Source organism: Sminthopsis crassicaudata, chromosome 4, assembly GCF_048593235.1.
Source record: "Sminthopsis crassicaudata isolate SCR6 chromosome 4, ASM4859323v1, whole genome shotgun sequence".
Classification (NCBI taxonomy): Eukaryota; Metazoa; Chordata; class Mammalia; order Dasyuromorphia; family Dasyuridae; genus Sminthopsis; species Sminthopsis crassicaudata.
The window spans coordinates 326,869,883-326,891,105 of NC_133620.1; the positions used below are offsets into that span (position 1 = coordinate 326,869,883).

The following is a 21,223-nucleotide window of genomic DNA, read 5'->3' on the forward strand; positions in this document are numbered from 1 at the left end:
TTCACTTAGCATTGGTTCATGTAAGTTTAAGAGTGCCTTTTTAAAAACTCCATTATCTTTTAATATGAACCCAGATCTTCCCTATTCCCATAGTAACAATCAAAAGTTGGATTCTTTCTCTTTTGCTTGATCATCATCGTCATTATCATTTGTTTTATTTTATTTTTAGCAGCTATTAGTATGATCAAATGCCAGTCCCAAGATATGGGGAATTATGCTCCAGGCTTAGATCATTCTTTTTGTTATTTTTTGAGGTTGTCTCTGGCTCACCCTTTCTACTCTTAAAGTGTAGGCTGGAGCCTCTGGTCACAATGTCTTGCAAATGATCTTACTCTCTGTAGTCCCTCTGACTGCTGAAAACTAAAGCTGTCCTCTATTTCCTATAACTGAAATCAGGGATTCTGTTCTTCTGCTAGTACCAACCAGCAAAAGAAATAGATGGTAAACCAGATGAAGAAATAAACAGAACTAGGAACTGGGCTTTTGTCAGGCTATATCATAAACTTAAATTATGATGAAGCATATTCAATAACATTAATCATTAAAATATATTATTTTATCAATTGTTGGATCAAAATTTTTATACTACTAATAAAAATTTTAAATTGTTATTTCACATTTATATCCTATTTAATTTATATGTTGGATATTTATAATGTAGATATTTATATAACAATATATGTGAATATTTCAAATAAATATATAATTAATATATAAATATAGTGGTATTAACTATTTCTAATTAATACAAATATATTGGCACAATAGTCCAGCAGCATATAGGTATGTAATAAGAATAATAATGATAGTAGTAGTAATAGTAATAACTAATATTTATATAGAGCCTACTATGTGTCAGCATTCATTTAATTTTCACTACAACTCAGGATATAGGTGCTATTATTATTCTTATTTTACAGATGAGGAAATTGAGGCAAATAAAATTTAAGCAACATAGACAAGTGTATGTATGTTCTTTTTATACACATATGTACATAATATATATGTGCATATTGTATATATTATACACACATTGTTTTACTAACATATATTCTAGAGGGAGAATAGTATGAAATAAAAATAAAATAAATCATGTTAATTCTTAAAATTTGCATATTAATGATGTAAAAAATCTTCTCAATTAAATGTATTTAATTTAATTAAATTAAATGTAACTAAAGAAGAAGTATGGAGAATTGGCCTCAGAGATAGAAAGATCTAGGGTTAGGTAACTTCTGATACATACTAACTTTATAATCTTGCGTGAGTTTCTTAACTTTCTGGGGCTTTGAGGTTACAAGTCACAGAGAAGATACATACTTTCATAAGCAGAGAAAACTCTCTCATTAGACTTCTGGATGCTAGTGAAATCATACATCCTATCTCTTTATTCTAAATATTTATACATATATACATTTTGTTGAAAGAGTATATAATCAAAAATATTTAGACACCTTTGGATTAGATAATAAATCTATTGTTATGCTGAGAAATTAGAAAAGGTGTATTTAAAACTAAAAATCATCCACTTTAAAATGGTAATGTAATTTCTTCACCTGTGTTGTTGACAATCAATAGGCTGCTGAGAGGAATTTTTGGCTGCTGTCCAGGGGAGAGGAAATACATATCAGGAGAAAATTCCCAAGAAACAAGAGGATGAAATACTTGAAATACTATTTGTTCAAAAACAAAAGGTATCAAAGTAACTGCCAATAACAAAAATCTAGAAAGAAGAAAACATCACATGTAAGTAGTAATTAAGTTTTTCTTTACTTGTCTGTCAAAAAAAACCCCATATACTATAGCATCTTTTTTCAAAGGGCTATTAAATGCTTGACAAAGTGTTTTATACTAGTCCTTCCACAAAGCAAGCTTATGAGTTTTATCTGAATAAATTATGCATCTGCAAAGGTAATTTGATACTTTGAGGATACAAAACTAAGTCAGAATTTGATCATTGGCATAAATATGCACACACACACAATATTAAAGTCATTCAAAGAAAATAATGATAAGAATGACAAAAAATCTTTGGAACAATTTCTAATTATTTACAAATAGTTGGAGCCAACTATAACAAATGGGTTACAGATTATACTACATTTAGAGGCTTTACAATGGACTCCATGAAAAGGAGAGATTTACCTATGGCTAGATTAGCTGGACAAATATCTACATCATTTTGGGAAGCTCAAATTTCTATTCCATTAGTCAAGTTTTGTTCAGGTGAGGTTAATATAAACTAAAGAAAGGCTTTTAGTTCAGGTTCCTTTCTTCCTGAAATTGCAAATCATAAAGTAGGATTATAAGGCAGCATAGTAGAATTTCAAACAGCCCAAAAAAGAACACAGAGCTGGGTCTACTTCATGTGGGGAATATCATAATTCTCTTAATGTATTGTATAAATGCTAACTATGATTATGATTATATATGTCAATATTGATAAAATACTATACTCTCCTCTCACCAACTGTAAATTTTTCCTTTACTTGTTGGGTCACTTGGAATTTTAAGTCTTTGGAAATTGTGATATTCAACTATTCAGTGCTACTGGGGGAAATATTGATGTTAAATTAGACCACTAGACCAGTATAGGAGTATTAAAATTGCTGCACAATCAAGAGCTGCACAATTTCCCAAAGGTAATGATTTTACTTCTGACTCTTTTCTTGAAGAACATTTTCATAATTTATAGTCTTTTATTTCTATTTATCACATTCCTTCCCAGCATCCAGCTTCCAGTTGCAGTCAATAAATATCATTGATTTAGTTTAGAGATTCTTTACAAGTTCTGCACAGAAAATCTCAACTTTATCATCCTTTGATGTTAACATGGTCTTTTAAAATTGTGTCTATCATGAATAGTACAGTGTAAGAATAACTAAAAATTATATATAGTATAATTATATACATGTATATATATATATATAACTTAATTGTGAGTGCATGATCAATTAATGCCATTCAACTTTTTTACTTAACTTTCTTATTATGAGTTGTGCATTCTCCTTTTATTGAACTATAACTTCTTTATTCTCTGGGGTTCATTAGTCAAGAGAATATCAACATGAATGCAAAGCATATGATCACAGGATTGTACCTTTATAGTCAGAAACAATCTTGAAAAGACATTTTTTTTTCAGAGGGAATTTTGTAGTCCTTAAAAAAGTATCTAAATGTAATGCAGTCTACATTCCTCCTTTTGCTTGATTCCATACTCATAGTATACTCTAGTACTTTTTCAAAATCTTAACTGAGGCTTGTCCTTTGTTTTTGAAGAGGAACAAAATGACATCACCATATTAGAATTGAGTTATGGTAGCTGATCAAACTACTATGAGCTCAGAATGCTCTGCCACAGATCAGACACAAATAGTCTCCATGAACATTTTGGATGGTTTCTTTAACTCTCACATCTCACATTTCTTCTGGTCTAATTTGATTCTGCTTTGCTCAAAAAGCACAATGCCTTCTCTATTAAGACCATACCATGCTAGTGATCCTGTACCAGTGTTTCCCATGTCATAAAGACTTTAGAATTCATTATCTAAATATACATACTAATGGACTCTAGAATGTTCATTCAACTCTATATCATAGAGAGGACAACAGGCATTTTTTGTCCACTTAGTTTTCTTGTATGGAAAATTAAGCCAAACTCAGTGATTAGAGATCTCATTTAGAGAATCCTAAAATGTTCACAGGCTATATACAATCAACATAATGTCATTTGTAAACAGGAGCATGTAGAGAGAACTTTATCATCAATAAGGAAATTTGAACTGGATCTTATTTATCATTTTCGATTTATCATTCTTATAATTTATGAACTTCTTGATCCTCTGAAAAATTTGGCAGATAAGCTGCAATTATTTTCATAATGATATTTTTGAGAGGCAAATGATTATCATAAGTATTACAATATGGTATGATCAGATGTCCCATGGAATGATATTTCTTGTTGCCCTTAAGCTCAATAAAACCAAATCTTCCAGATCCTTTATTTGTTCCTTTATACAGGAGAACCCTTGAGCCACTTTTCCTTTAACTAAAACTTCCTTCTGACTTTTGTTTTTGTTTACAGAGAGAATCAAGATTGATGCAACTTACTACTTCTGCATTATGTTCATTAGTTGGTCACTGGACATATATTTCACATATAGTACCAACTATAAGTAGTAACAGTACCAAACTAAGTTTAAAAATGTTTAAAAATGGTCTACAGACTGATTTATTGGCACCAACTGTCTCCTTATTCTCCACCTTGCAATTATCATTGCAGAAGAGAGGAGAAGCTTTATAGAACTGATTTTTTTTTCTTTGTTTAACGGCAAAAGTATTGGTCACTATACAACCAGCTTACTGCTGAGGAGTATCTCTTTCCTCAATTTGCTGATCCTCAGAAAGCAGAGATAATCTGATGCCAGGACTAGATCTTAAGCCTTTTTAAACATGGTAAAAAAAGCCAGAGCTCGTGTTGAGCTGATATAGACTTCAAAAATTCAGGGTCACCATGATGAGGCATCATAATAGGACTTAGTAGAAGAAAAAATTTTAGAGACTGAAAATATATTTTTATATCTTAAATAAATCAGAAGAATTCTGATACTCACAATGATAGAATAGCTTTCCCATCATGCTTTAATTTTAAGAGACGAACCCTTCCAATTGCACAAATCTGTTGTTTCCAGAGAGCCATGCCACTGACTGTCTCCATCTTTTCTCCACGAATAGAAGAGAAAGACTGCTCTGGTTCAACAAAGTTTTCAACATGTCTAGTGACTTCTGTTTGCTCCTGCTCACAACTGCCAAAATCTGCACACACATTGAGAAAAGGAGAAGACAAAATAAATTTCTTATAAATAAAATTAGATTCAAAATGTAATGAATTACTTCTTAGTGATATCTAAAAAGAGGTCTCAAATATTCTATTTATAGTGTCAATTCAGATGACAAAAATGAAGATAATGATTATTTTAATTAAATTAAATAATCATCATTACTATTTCCAAGATATGGAAACAAATAGTGAAGGGTGAAAACAGAAATACCATTGCTATTTTCAAGTAGTTTGCTCTAGTAGAGAAGGTAAGATGTATATAAAAGCTATAGTTCTTTAAAAATTTTGGATTCCACAAATTAGAAATAGATATATATTATAAAGGCAGATTTGTGGCACAGTGGAAAGAGCACCAGCCCTGGAATTAGGAAGACCGGAGTTCAAATTCAACTTCAGATACTTATTATCTGTGTGACTCAGGGCAACTCACTTAACCCTGTTTGCCTTAATTATCTCATATGTAAAATGAGTTAGAGAAAGAAATGGAAAACCAGCCTAGTTATCTTTCCCCCAAAAAAAATCCAAATAGGGTATCAAGGAATCAGATAGGACTGAAATAATTATATCTCTTCAGTAGAATGTAATCATCTTGAGGGAAGTAGTTGGTTTGTTGCCATTTGTATAATATTGATTATATAATATATAATCAAATATTTTCCATCTGCTTCCAGCTAACTATTATGAGTGATGGCATTTTGGGATGCTTAAAAGAACTGACGTGGCTAACTCTAAATGTTTCATTGTTTTCCCCATCCTATTAAAGTGTCGGAGTAATAAGGTGCTGCTTTAGTTAGTTTCATATAACTGAAACTTTCCATGAGGATGGAAGTTAGTCCTTTAGAGTAGAAACTGTTTTGTCTTTGTCTTCTTTTAGAAATTATTTTTATATTCTGAATTTAAGAAATAAAATAAGCATTTCCATAACAGAATAGAAAAAAAATAATTATAGATGAAACTGCAAATCTATAATGTACAGTTTGCTATTCCTTTTAAAATATATAATACATTTAATATGTAACTTTCTTTTTCCCCTTTGCCCTCACCTTTGAGATGGCTACCATTATACAAATATGAATGTGTATCTGTATAAATACATATATAATACATACACACATATATGCATACATCATACACACATAATTCTATTTATATTTCTATTTATCAATTCTTTCTCCAGATGCAGATAGTATCTTCCTTCAAATGTCCTTTGTAGTCAATTTGGGTATATCTAATAGTCAAAATGACTTAGTTATTCAAAGTTGTTCTTAAAATAATATTACTGTTACTGTATACAACATTCTCTTGACTTAGCTCATTTCATTCTTCACTGTTTTGTGCAAGTCTACCCATGTTTTTCTAAGTCTTTTCACTCTCATCACCTGGCATAGGGTATGACTGTTAAGTGCTTACTAAATGACTGAATGATAATTTCAGTGTGTGTGTATATATTGGAAAATGGATGGGAGATGTAAACTATTATTGCCTTATTTTGAATACTATGAGTGTTATAATTAGCTAGATACTATGTTGTTGGTCAGGGGAAAGGTGGTCAGGTCATGGAGAAGTACATTCATTGCTTTGGGTCTTAGGTTGGAGCTCTTAAAATCTGAATACACTTTTACCTGATTCATCAGTTACTGTTTTTCCTTCGAGTTTCAAGAAGACCTCAGTCAGAGTTGTCATGGAAACACCATAATTCATAATGCCTTGGTCAGCATAATTATCAAGATCACTGTAAAGGTCTAAAGAATGCCAGAAACAGGTTAAAAATTATAAAACTTTATTAAGCATAATAATAAGTATAATTATCAATAAGAATAGGCATTTGGAATGAAATTTTTTTCTATAGAAAACTTTCCCTCAAAATAATGTATTAGATCTAAAATATTTTTATGATATTCAAAGTATATCATACTTAAAGGTAGTTAATTGAAAGTATTTTACCAGAGAGTAGTAAGAAATAACTACCTTTAAATATATTACTCCAAATATTTATAGCATCTCAATAGTTACATATTTCAAACTTGCAAGAACTCATTTAAAGTATAATATCCAATTCAAATCAGTTTGTAATGAGAAACTCACTATCTTTTAAAGTTATACAACTTATTTTTGGACTGTTTTGGAAATCAACAAATTTTCCCATGTATGAAATCAAAATCTGTTTTGGAAACCTTTTCTCATTAGATTTTGCCCTTTGAGAATTTTTAGAAGTTCAATTCCTCTTTCACATAGTAGTGCTTCATTTGGCATTCAAATGTTTGCTAAAAAGATTATCTTATGGAGAACTCACACAAGGCAAGATGATTAGAAAAAGCAATACAAGGACACTCTCGAAGTCTCTCTCAAAAGCTTTGGACTTGATTATATGACATGGAAGACACTGGCACAGGACTGCTCAGCATGGCATGCTCTCATCAGAGAAAAATTGTTATTTGAAAAGACATTGGCAGCTTTAATTATGTCCTGAAAAAGTTGATCATGATGGTTAGGGAATTTTAAACTGTTAAATTTATAAGGATAAATTGAAGAAATGAAATATTTTTACTTTAGAGGGGAGAAGATTCAGAGGAGATATATGATAGCTCATAGAGCACAGGAGAAGTAAATTGGCTCAGGAAAAAATGTGTAAGATGCACAAAGTTAGGGAAGCCACCCCAAATGTTCATAGGGACTATTTGTTTCTGACCTGTGGCAGCACATTACACATTTGTATTGGTCTAATCAGCCACAGTCAGACACACTAACTTGACTCTAATATAGTGATGTCATTTTGGCCCTCCTCTACAACAAAGGACAACAATCAGCCTACCAGTAGTGCTTCAAAGTCTTTACTATAGCTATCATATACCTCTTCTGAGTCTTCTCCCCTCTAAAGTAAAAATATTTCATTTCTTCAATTTATCCTTATAAATTTAACAATTTTAAATTCCCTAACCATCATGATCAACTTTCTCAGGACATAATTAAATCTGCCAATGTCTTTTCAAATAATAATCTTTCATTCTTATTCACATGAATTGACTCCCAAATTTATTTTTTCATATTAGTATTATTTCTAGATTTCATTTTTAAATAGATTTATTATGTTACCTGCAAATGAAGCTGTCCTTTCTAAGGGCAATGTGTATACCAGCTTTTCTTCACTTTCTGCAGTTAATTTGGCATCAGGAATGTGATGTTTAATGAGTGATGTTATTCTCTCTGAGTCACAAGATTCATTTTTGTGCAAACTGAAATATTATGAAGAAAAATAGATATAACTTATTTGTATTTGTCTTATATTTGTATTGTCTCTATCATTGCCACTATAATCTTAGAAAAATTAAATGTTCTGTTCATAACATTTTGCTAGGCTATTTAAAAGATTAAAAAAAGCGTAAACAAAACGAAACCCAGACTATGAGAAATGATCATTTGAGGGAAGGAAGGAGAGCAGAAATAATCTTATTAAAGAACTAGGATAATAACTTGTAAACTTCATCATATAACTGTCATCCAATAATTTTTCATATAATTATATTATCCTATTCTTGAATGGGACCTCCAGGTCATCTTTTCCAATCCCTATCACTTTATTATATTATTTTTTCTTTTGTCATCATGCATTCATCATGCATTTCTGACCTTTTGTCCTGACAAAATTATTTGTCAAGTATTCCAAATCTGACTTAAGAATTTCTAAGGAAATATAATAGATAGTAATGAATTTTCTCCAATTACCAATGAATTTGCACTCCTTCTTTAAAGCCCATTTCTATTATTATGTTTCCCAGTCTGGCTCTTCTGAAGCCCTTCTCTGCAAAAGAACATTGTAAAATTTTGTAGTTCATAGAGGTTCAGAAGTGATGATATGGATAGAGCATTGGGCCTGGAGTCAGTAAGAAATAACTAAAAATCTAGCCTCAGGTATTCATTAACTGTTTAACCATGAACAAGTCACGTAATCTCTTTCTTGCCTTAGTTTCCTCATCTATAAAATGATGATAATGATAACTCATCTCCTAAGATTGTTGTAAGGATCAAATGAGACAATATCTGTAATATACTTAGCACAGTGTTTGGCACATAGTAGGTACTTTAAAATATTTGTTTTCTCCTTTCCTTTCCTTCCTTCCTTCCTTCCTTCCTTCCTTCCTTCCTTCCTTCCTTCCTTCCTTCCTTCCTTCCTTCCTTCCTTCCTTCCTTCCTTCCTTCCTTCCTTCCTTCCCTCCTTCCTTCCTTCCTTCCCTCCTTCCTTCCTTCCTTCCTTCCTTCCCTCCTTCCTTCCTTCCTTCCTTCCTTCCTTCCTTCCTTCCTTCCTTCCTTCCTTCCTTCCTTCCTTCCTTCCTTCCTTCCTTCCTTCCTTCCTTCCTTCCTTCCTTCCTTCCTTCCTTCCTTCCTTCCTTCCTTCCTTTCTTCATCTAATCCTATATCCTTCTTTCTTTACTTTCTATGAGCTATAAACTCCATTTAGATAATGTCTTCATGAGAGTAATAATTAATAATCCTATGGTCCTTATTCCTTCAGGCTGGTAGCTCTGAACACAGGAGCCACATGATAAATATTTGTTGAATTTAGTTGAATTAATGAAAATATAGTTGTAAAAAGTTCTTTCCTTGTTCAATCTACTTCTCAAAAAGTGATAAACAGAGATGATTCTAAGATATCCACATATAGATGACCTATTTTATTTTTCTCTTTGCAAATAATCTAGTTAATCATTCATTATTTATGGAACATACTACTTCTTTAAATGAAGGTAAGGTGAGTTTTCCTCACTTGAGTGGCAGGTTAATTTGTATTAAAAAACACTGAGATATGTGTAAGCCTGGAAAAAGCATTTAACCTAACTGAATCACAGCTTCTTCATCTATGTAATGAGGATAATATATATATATATATATATATATATATATATATATATATATATATATATATATATACATACATACACACACACATAATGGACTTTACAAACCTTAAAGCAGGATATAAATGATAGCTACTATTGTTATTATAGGGAACGAATCCTCTGTTTACTTAAAAATCAAAGCAAAAGGCAAAAATTGCATTCATATTGGGGATTTGGGGAAAAGGGTATTTTTCTAAACTATTTAAAATCTCCTTGGATTATAAAGAAAGTTTAACTCTGCAGAATGAACATTTTTGAATTGTGATACTAGAGAAGATTTTTGAGAGACCCTTGGACAGCGAGAAGATCAAATCAGTCAATACTTAAAAGAAATTAATTCAGTATTACTGTTCTATAAGAAATAATGAGCAGACTAGTTTCAGAAAAACCTAGAAAGACTTACACAAACTGATACTGAGTGAAGTAGGAAGAACCAGAAAATTGTATGCAGAAACAAGCAAGATTTTGTGATGATCAACAATGATAGCCTTAGCTTTTCTCAGCAATGCTAATAGACTTGTTATTGAAAATGCCATTTATATTCAGAGAGAAAACTATAAAGACTGAATATGGATCAAAATATAGTATTTTCACTTTTTTTTGTTTGTTGTTTGCTTTTTCTTTCTCATACGTTTTTTCCCTTTTGATATGATTTTTCTTTCACAACATGACAAATATGCAAATATATTTAAAAGAATTGTACATGTTTGACCTTTAGCAGATTGCTTTCTGTCTTAGGGAGAGAGGAGGTAGAAGAAGGAGGGAGAAAAAATATGAAACATGAAATTTTACAAAAAATGAATTTTGAAAACTATCTTTATATGTACTTGGATAAATAAAATACTATTGAGAAAAAATGCAAAATTAAATAAGAAAGAAAAAATTTAGGAATGTTGAAGCTGAGAATATGGGACTCATTGGAAAAGATCTTGATGTTAGGAAAAATTGAAGAAAAAAGAAAAAGAAAAAGGGGATAACAGCTGATGAAAGGGATAGATGATGTCACAGAGACAATGGATATGAATTTGAATAGACTTTGAGAGAAAGTGGAAGATAAAAGGACCTGAAGTACTATAGTACATAATTTCTGGTGTCACAAAAAATTGGTCATGATTGAATGATTGAAGAACACCTATCTATCTCTCTCTTGAATCCTTCAAGCAGATTTACTATTCTTTGAAGTTAGTTACTCCAAAATGTAGTAGCTTCAAAAATAATGAAACTTAATGAATATTTATTGATGATTTCTCATGGCTTATGGTAAGGAATCAGAAGGTGATATAGCAGAAGGATTACTTTAGTTGGTGCATCTGTTCAAATCTTGCTTTTGCCCTTTGCCTAATATTAACTATGATTTAGTAAAAAATATTTACTAATCCTCTTTAGGCCTCAATTTTCTTATCTGTAAAACTACATGACCTCAGAAATAGATCTATGATTCTATGGCATGAAGTAGATAGGATGATTTAAAGGTAGGGGTAGTCTTATTCTTTGTTCACTGCTAATTTGACTAGTTGATATCAGCATGAATATCCTATTTAAATTTATTAAGAAAACAGAAGACAAATCTCATATTATTATGGGATACAAATATTGAACATAGATTTTTGTGGAAAATAGACTATATTTTTGTTATGCAACTTTGTATTAAATTATAAATTACTATTTTATTAGCTGTTGAGCCCTGGTTCCAGGAAGTATGATGAATAGAACATTGGAGGTTTTGAAATAACAGGGATCTTTCAGCAAGAAATGAAATAGAGGGGCATCTAGGTGGCAGAGTGGATAGAGGAGCAGCTAGATTGAAGTTGGATTTGAACTCATGAAGATGAGTTTTTCAGACTTCAAGACCAGTACTCTAAGTACTCTATCTACTATGCTATCTAACTGCCCAGGTATAAGCAGAAAAGTATGTTAAACTTCATAATAAGATACTTGTTAATTTAACAAAAATCCTCAAACTAGAACTATTTTCATTTTTTCAAACAAAAAAGGAGAATTTTTATGAAAATGCAAGGTTGCAAAAGACATCACCATGAGTCAGATCAATGATAGATATATCTTTTTAAAAATAATTTTAAAAATATTATTTTTATTTATTCAGTATTTTATTTTTAAAAATATTCTCTCCCTAACAGACATGACAAGAAATGTTTTGTGAGGACCAGAGTCTCTTCAAAAGGTTAGTAATGCTAGCTACCCTCTATCTATTGTGGGCATATCCTTCAGGAATTTATCTAAAATTTTCTTGTACTTTGTATTAGGTTTTTGTTGATCCCTGTAGCAATCTCATTTAGTGTCCCTCTTTTTTACATAAATCAGTATGAGAAATGCTGCATCACAAATAGAAAAGAGATTCAGCTTCTAATAAAAAAGTATGTTCTCATAGAAACACTCCTTTTTAATGAGAAAATAAAAATTATTTTTACAATTGATCCAATTCCCCATAGGATGAGATGTCATTTTTATTGGGTAAGGGAGAGAGGAGAAATTCTGAGGGAAAGTTTTTTTTACTCTTTTGATTCTTGAGTTTTGATCCAAACTCTTTACCATTCTCACAGACTACTGCTATTACGACTTGGAAAAAGTGTCTATCCAAGATAAAGAGACAGATGGGGAGTCATGTCTGATGATACTACATTTTTTCATGACTGTCATTAAATCTGGCTTCTTATCAGGGATTTTTAATTTCTAAAATCTTTATATCTCTTGATAGTTTTAGTAAAGCTTTAATTCTTACTAGTGTACTTTGAGAATGATTATTTGAGGTGAATACAGAACCTGAGACCTCTCAGGGCTAATGCAGACTTTATTCACATTTGGTTACTGGTAATAAGTTCCATATACTTGGTTTCTGCTATATACAATAATAAATACATATATTTCACCTTTTCTTAAAATTTTATGTTTCAAACTTCAATGAATATCCTTTATATTAGCAAAATTCCTTAAAACCCCAAAAATATTGATACACAAATCCTTAAGCTTCCCTAAGTTATAGTACCTTAAGTGATAGCCAATTCCCCATTTTCTCTTTAGAAACAAAGAAGAACCTGCACACTTCAGTCTCCCACTGGATATAAAGACTTTCCAATCTGAGCAAAAAGAAAGCAATTATAAAATAAGTTAAGAAGTTGTTATTTCATTTATAAATGTTAAGTATAAGGTGGTAGGAGGGTAGGAAGAATATGGTGGAACTAATAAAATCATCTGAAAGTGATGAGCTCTGAGATCTTACTGAATTGAATATAACAGTTATAAAATTACAGGATTTAATATGAAGCCTAAGAAAGCTAATCATAACTTCTAGGATACTTTTGTACTATCCAAAACAATTTGGGAAGATTCAGTCTGAGGGAAAGAGGGCAAAATATCAAGCCAGATATTTTGGAAATAGTAAAAATTTCAATTGGATATGAAACAATATGGCCTATAGTTTTGAAATTGCTCTCATAAAAAAGAAAAAAAAATACAATTCTTTTTTTCCCCTTATATTGCTTGCCAAGAAAATTTGCAATAAATGAACAAACTTTCAGATTTAGTACATTGATGAAGTCATCAATATACTGTTGGAAATGACAGTGTTACCATACTGTAGACATTTAATATATGGAAAAAGACTTTCTTAACCTCTTATCTTTTATCACTGTGTTTCCCAATATAAACGTGACCCTGATCCATGCTTCTCTGATTCCTCAGATTCTTGATGAGAGTAAAGAGAAAAAAAATCAAGTGTCACCAGCAAGAAGATCAGCCTCATCCATAAACTGGGTACTGAAGAGGATCACATGGTTTTCTTTGCGCTCCTTTAAGAGGTGCCATACTTGGTGCCGTGAAAAAGGATCTAATCCAGCAGTTGGTTCATCCAACAACAATACCTGTAGATGATGAAAGCAAATAAAATTACTTTTTGATCGAAAGTGAGACTTTTTTTGGAAAGCAGCATAAAAATCTTAAAATGTGTGTGTGTGTGTGTAAAAGAAAATCTGAAAAGATTATATTTCATTTCCTAGTAGGTTCCTTTTTTATATTTTTCTAATCACAAAGGAAGAATATCAGAAGTTTCATTTTCTTCATTTTGAAACCCTCTAAAATTTAATCCCACTTACCTTAGGATCTCCTAAAATGGCAATACCAAAGGTCAGCTTCCTTTTCTGTCCACCACTTAGATTAGTAGCAAAAGTATCTTGAATATTTTTCATTTCTAATTCCAGGCAAACTCTTTCCACCTAACCAAGAGAGAAGACCAAGTTTAAAAAAACTGAAATTGCTTTAAGATTAACCTCTTTCTTCTCACTATCCTTTACATGTAGATAAATTTATTCCAGGCTCTCCCTGCCTAAATTGACTTGTATATAGATAATTGAACAAAAATAGCCATATTTCCATGAATGAAGTCTCACCATTTTATAAATTCTAAAATGTTTACCTACCTCCTGCTCCACCATTTTTGGTGCAACCCCTTTGATTTTAGCATACAGTCTGAGGTTTTCTCTCACAGTAAGGAAATCAATATGTATGTTAAATTGTGGGCAAACACCACTGATCAGCCTGATTTCTTTTAAGTCCGTCATTTCAGAGAGGTTGTTATTATAGATGCTAGCAGATCCTATAAATGACATTTAAATAATTTAAATATTAAGATATTGTGCTACATTCTAGATTTTGTTCATTTGGAAAAACATTTCACTGTATGCATTATTTTGTAAGTAATGGACTGCAAAACTTGTCAGTTGAGAGATCCTCGATTAACTTAATGTAGTCACAAAATGTCATAACTAGGAGAGGCCTTACCTCCTTTGTTTAAAAGATGAGGTATCGTTGAGAGATTAACTAACTTGATTAATTTAGATTAAGTAAATCAAGTTAGTTAATCTCTCAATAATACCTCATCTTTTAAATCAGTCATCTTTTAAATCAGTCTTCTTCCATTCAGTCTCATTCTGCTCTTTCTGCTTGTATCTGTTTGCCTTTCTTTCTCTCTCTCCTTCCCTATCTTTCTCTGTGTTTGTATCTGTCTCTATCTCTCTCTCTGTCTCCCTCTGTCTCTCTCTGCCTCCCTGTCTCCCTGTCTCTGTCTCTCTGCCTCTCTCTGCCTCCCTGTCTCCCTGTCTCTGTCTCTCTGTCTCTCTCCTTTGTCTTCTCCTCTTGTTCAGTCTCTATTAATTTCCCTCTCTACTCTTTGACAATGTGCCTAGGTCTCTCCCCAATTTAGAACACTTTCATTTTCTCTTTTCTCTATGTTCTCTTCATACTATGATCCTTTCCTATGAATTTAATTGTCATATCTGGGTAGATGACTCTCATATCTACATATTCACCTGTCTCCTGCCTACTTCCTGCTGCAACTCCACCTAGGTGTCCCATTGTTATATCAAAACCAATATGTCGAGATCTTCCTTCTAAAATCCTTATTTCCTTCAAATTTCCTTATTTCTGTCAAAATTACTACCATCATTTCAATCACCCAGATTCAAAACCACAGAGTTTTCTGTTTCTCTTTTCCCTTTCTTGCTCCCCATAGCAACATCAAGTTGCCAAACTCTACATCTCTGACAATTGTCTCAACTCATGCTGCACTATTGCATTATGACTATTATTCCCCTTCTTTTATCTTAAACTTCCCTAATTTATCTGTAGCAGAGGAACCAAAATAATCCTAAACCTTGTTGACAATGTGAATTCCTGCTAAAGATCTTATTGTCTTATGATAAAATTCAAATTTTTTACCCTGGAAATTAAAGTCCTCCACAGCTTGATCTTTTTGACCAATTTCTTCTTTTTCCCCTTTGTCCGTATAAGAACTTTCAGTCAAACTTGGTTAATTGTTATTCTTTGAATTGGGCTTTTCAATTCCCATCTTCATATCTTGCATAGATGATCCCTCATATAGGGATATGAAATACACTCATTCTTGTTTCTTAAGGATTTTAGCTTCCTCTATGATTCACTAGCAATATGAAGACCTTTCTAAGTTTAGTTTTATTTTTAAATCAGAGATTACTTCTAGCTCTAATTCTTTGATCTTATAAAATATCTTAACTATACCAAGTCACTGCTATTCTCTGTTCAGGCAAAACTCTGCTAACTAGAGTGAATTAACTAGACTAGGGATTCCCTGATTTGATCTCTATAACAACTTAGCATTCGATTTTAATTAAATGGAATTTAATAGGACTTTGATCTCCAAAGGACTTTGGTGACTATTTAGCCTAATACTTTTATTTTCTAGAGAAGGAAACTGAATCTAGAATAGATTCAGTGTTTGGCCCAAGTTCATCAACATGGGCAAATAATAATGCCAGAAATGGGATGAGAATTCTAGTTCTTTCTATTCAACTATACCATCTCCTTATATATTGAAAATTAATTAAAAAATTCATTCTCTTGATATATTTATCAATCAGCTTATAATTGAGAAATTTATCACTCACCTTCTGTTGGGGCAGATAATCCACTAAGAATATTGATTAGTGTTGTTTTCCCAGCTCCACTATGACCTAGTATTGCTGTGATCTGGCCTTCATAGATGTCCAATTGCAAACCTAAGATAAAAATAAAAATTATTTTCAATAGCTAACATTTACATTGTGTTTATTATATGCTGGTCACTGAAATTTGATTCTTATTATGTTATTTATCTTCACAACAATCATGGGAGTTGAGTGATATTATTATATCCATTTTTCCAGATAAAAAAATTGAGGTAAACAGAGATCAAGCAGCTTGCCCAGTGTCACATAGCTAGTAAGTATCTGAGACTGAATTTTAACTCTACTTTTTTGCAGAACACTTTATTTACTACATTACAAGTTGGTATACTAAAATGTTTAGTTTAAGATTATATCATGTAGAGAAAGATGATTGAACAATTTTGGAGAAGCAAAGAGAAAATAACTTGAAAGAGGCATATGAATGTTTTTTATAGGTGAAATTGATTAACCTCTAAATCAAATGATGTCTGAAGAAGATGATTCCAATTGGTTTCGTGTTAAGATCTAACACTGCATGATTTTATGATATTTTCATAGTTTCAGAAGCATAGGCAAAAAGTACAAATTAAAATATATAAAATTCTTCTTAGTTTTCTTCTTAAGTCTTTCAAATGAATATAGCACAAATCTTTTATATTTGCATAGTAATGAGAAAGCATTAGTTGAATAGAGTTAACTGCTTCTACCACTTGTATTAACACAATTTTAGAAACAGTGGGTATGGGAATACAACTTAGAAAAGAAATTAGTATCACAAAAGGCAAAAATATCTGCATTTCCAGATGAGACAAGGTCTGGAAAATTCAAGAGAACTCAAACAAAAAATTAAAGTAGTCAAGTTACTTAAATTTTTAATAAAGCAAAGTAAAATAATTGACATTTACCATTATAGCAAAGTAAAAGATTATAAAACTTAACAATTACAATAAAGTGATTTTTGATAAAATTAAGGTTTTTTTTAAATAAATGATAAAGTAAAAAAAAAAGACAAAGTTAAAAATATTTGAGATTGCAAAGAAAAAACAAAAGAAACTTCAAATGAAAATCAGAAAAAGTTGATCAAACAACAAATGCCATTTGTAATTATGACTAAAATGTAAATTACATTCAAATTAACCTATCAAAACCATTTACAGAATAACATTCAAGTATTTTCAAAATAATTAAGTTTTACTAATGAAAGAGAAAGTTACTATTCATCATTAGATGTAGAGATTATCATAAAAATGTAAATAATCCCAAAATCAATTTATAAATTAAATAAATAAAATAGTAATTAAATACAATAATAAATAAAAGAGTAGTTTTTATTTAGGTCAGAAATCAGAGCTCCCAATGAAAAATTAAAGGAAACAAACACAAGATCATAAAAATTAGGATGCATGATAGAGAATATCTGCAAACGAAGAATTTCTGAAAGAATAAAACGAGAGATTTAGAACTCAAAGATGAAGTAGAAGAAAATTTTTCAGAGAAGTAGCAAGAGGAAATAATCTGAAAAGAGCATATGAATACTCTTTTATAAGTCAAATAGATTGACTTTCAAGACAGAAGGTAAAGAGATATAGCTTAAATATAACAGATCTCCCAGAAGAACAAGTTTGACTAAAATCATAGTGAACCATATTAATACCAAGAAGTACAAAAAAACTTTATGATAATATCAACATGTAAATAAAAAGCTTTTGACAAAATATAGTATCCATTCCTGTTTAAATCAACTCTCTCATGTCTCCCTTACTTCCCCACAGTCAGGATTATATATAATAGACGGATAAATTGAGATTTTACATTAAGATCAAGGGTTAAACAAAGATATTCAGTATCAAAACTTTTATTTGATGTGGTGCAGAAATGCCATCTATAGTAGTACGATAAGAAAAAGAAATTGATGGAATAAGCACAGGTGAAGAAGAACTAAAACTTACTTTTTTTAAATGATATCATGATTTACTTAGAAAATCACAGTGTTTCAAGTAAAAATTAATTGACATAGTAACATCAGTAAAGTGACAGAATATAAAATAAATCTATGTAAATCATATTTTTTTCATATTGTTAACAAAACCAGATACAAGAGATAGAGAAATTCCATTTAAAGTAATGATAAACCAATTTGATAAATGGTAAAAAGATATGAACAAGCAGTTTTAAGAAGAAGAAATCAAATCTATCTATCAATAGTCATATAAAATGTTCTAAATGAAAATATTTTCTTCTTTTTTTGTAGTTTGGCTAAAACAGATATTTTTTGCATTATTTTACACACATTCTTAATATCTCAATTCTTGCTTTCTCAAAGGGGAGGGGATGGAGGAAAGGCGATAATTTGAAGCTCAATTAAAAAATAATGTTAAAAATAAAATTTAGGTGGAACCAAGATGGTAGAGAGGACACATGTTTCTTTCTGACCTTCTCCTACAACCCTCAGACTAATTAGCCAATCCAGCTTCTGAATTAGCTCTGGACTGGCAAAACCCACAAATATTGGAAATGCAACAAATTACTAGCATAAGATAATTTTGAAGATCATCAGAAAAGGTCTGTTTCAATCTGAAATGGAAGAGAGGCAGCCAAGTATGAGCAGGCTAAGCACAAATGCCAGTGCAGACAGTGCAGAGTCCTGGGGTAGTATGGACTCTGTGGGCAGAGAGTCTAGGGGGAAGAATCCACAGCAGCAGTATGGCCACTCTGCCCTGTAGATTAGCAAGCCAGTAGATTAGCAGAGAAGTAATAAAACATTCAACACAAACACAAAAGGTAAATAGTGAACTCCAAAATGCCAGAATCTTACAGGACCTGGCCACACCTACCCAGCACCAGGAGTGAGTCAGCTTGATCCAGCTGAGGAAGCTGCTGCTTGTAGTTTTGGAAAACTTCTCCTGCCCTAAAAGCAGACCTTAATATATTTTTTTAATGAGTAAAAAAAGTAAAGAGAACTCTGACCATAGCTTTTATGGTGAAAGAGAACAGATAACAAACCCTGAGGAGACTAAAGGCTGATTGTCTCCAGATGAAGTCTCAAAAGGTGATAAAGTCTGGTCCTCACACAAGGCTCTTCTAGAAGAAATTAATAAGGCTCTTAAAAGATGACTTGAAGAAAAATAGGGAAAAAAATAAAAACTTTGCAAGAGGGTTTGGAAAAGGCATATAACTCATTAAAAGATAAATTTGATAAAATGGAAAAAGAAAACTCCCCCCAAAAGACAGAATTTGTGAAACAGAAAAAGAAACTAACTACTTAAAAAAAGAATTTGTGAAATGGAAAAAAATTCCCTAGAACAAAACAACTCATTTAAAAATTCAATTGAACAAATATAAAAAGAAGTAAAAAAAGTAAATGAAGAAATAATTCACTAAAACAGAACAAATGGAAATGAATGACTCAATGAGACAACAAGAATCAGTCAAGCAAAAAAAATGAAAAAAAAATAGAAAATACCTAATTTGGAAAACAACTGACCTGGAAAATAGATCTAGGAGAGACAATTTAAGGATTATTGAATTCCCTGAAATCCCTGATGAGAAAAAGAGCCTAGACACTATTTTTCAGAAAATAATCAAAGAGAACTGCCCAGATGTCCTAGAATCAGAAGGTAAAATGACCATAGAAAGAATTCACTGAACACCTCCTGAATGAGACTTAAAAATTAAAACCCCAAGGAATAGTGTGGCTAAATTTCAGAACTACCAGACCAAAGAAAAAATATTACAAGCAGGCAGAAAGAAACAATTCAGATACTGAGGATCCACAATAAGAATTACTCAGCACCTAGCAGCTTTCACTTTAAAGGATTTAAGGGTCTGGAATCTGATATTCTGGAAAAGCTAAAGAACTTGGAATTCAGCCAAGCATAAATTATCTTGCTAAACTGAACATTTTCTTTCAGAGAAGAAGATGGACATTCAATGAAACTGGTGAATTCCATTTATTTTTTATGAAAAGACCAAAGCTAAACAAAAAAAAAAATTGACCTTTAAATATAAAACTCAAAAGAAGCATAAAAAAAATAAAAAGAAAAAAATTCTCTTGAGAACTATTTCTGTTGTGGGTATACATGGAGGATATATGTATAATCTGATTTTACTGTTATAATATAAAAAAGAAAGTAGAGTTGGAAAGGGGATTGTAACAAAAAAAGGGGAAAGTGGAAGTAAAATAAGGGAAATTACATCTCAGGAAGAGGCAAAGAAAACCTATTATAATTGAGGGAAAGAAGGAAGGGTGATGAATATTGTATGAATCTTACTTTCATCAGATTTGGCTCAAAGAAAGAATATTAGATATATTTGATTTCACTGAGAAACTTCACTCAATTTATAGAAAATTGGGAGGGGAAAGCAGAAAGGGAAGGAGTAGGCTAAGTAGAAGGAAAAACAGAAATAGTAAGGAAAAGGGGAGGGTCTCTAAAGGGGGAAGACTGACTGAGGCAAGTAGTGCTCATAAGTAAAATACTGGGGAGGAGAGAAAAGGGAAAAGGAAAAAGAAAAGTATAATTTGGGATAAATAAGATGTCAGAAAATACAAAATTAATAGTTTTACTGTAAATGTGAATGGGGTGAACTCTCCAATAAAACATAAGCAGATAGCAGAATGAATTAAAAGCCAGAATCCTACAATATGTTTTTTACAAGAAACACATGTAAAATAGAGTGGTACATACAGAGTAAAGGTAAAAGGCTGGAGCAGAATCTATCATGCTTCAGGTGAAGTAAAAAAAAAGCAGAGGTAGCCCTGATCTCAGATAAAGCAAAAGTAAAAATAGATCTAATTAAAAGATAAGGAAGGAAACTACATCTTGCTAAAGGGTACCATAGATAATGAAGCAATAAGAATATTAAACATATATGCACCAAGTGGTATAACATCTAAATTCCTAAAGGAGAAGTTAAGACAGTTACAAAAAGAAATAGACAGCAAAACTATAATAGTGGGAGATCTTAATCTTGCTTGCTCAGAACTAAATAAATCAAACCACAAAATAAATAAGAAA

At 31.4% G+C, this 21,223-nt stretch overlaps 1 protein-coding gene across 1 annotated transcript in view; it reads right to left on the minus strand.

The window, feature by feature from the left end:
• The window catches only part of LOC141538798 (ABC-type organic anion transporter ABCA8-like), a 104,682-nt gene that overhangs the window by 45,170 nt on the left and 38,289 nt on the right, over positions 1 to 21,223 (minus strand). The window contains 9 exon segments of the mRNA XM_074260614.1: positions 1,557 to 1,723; positions 4,614 to 4,815; positions 6,463 to 6,582; positions 7,934 to 8,073; positions 12,740 to 12,830; positions 13,475 to 13,613; positions 13,845 to 13,964; positions 14,169 to 14,344; positions 16,170 to 16,280. Coding sequence (XP_074116715.1) covers positions 1,557 to 1,723; positions 4,614 to 4,815; positions 6,463 to 6,582; positions 7,934 to 8,073; positions 12,740 to 12,830; positions 13,475 to 13,613; positions 13,845 to 13,964; positions 14,169 to 14,344; positions 16,170 to 16,280 — 1,266 coding nt within the window.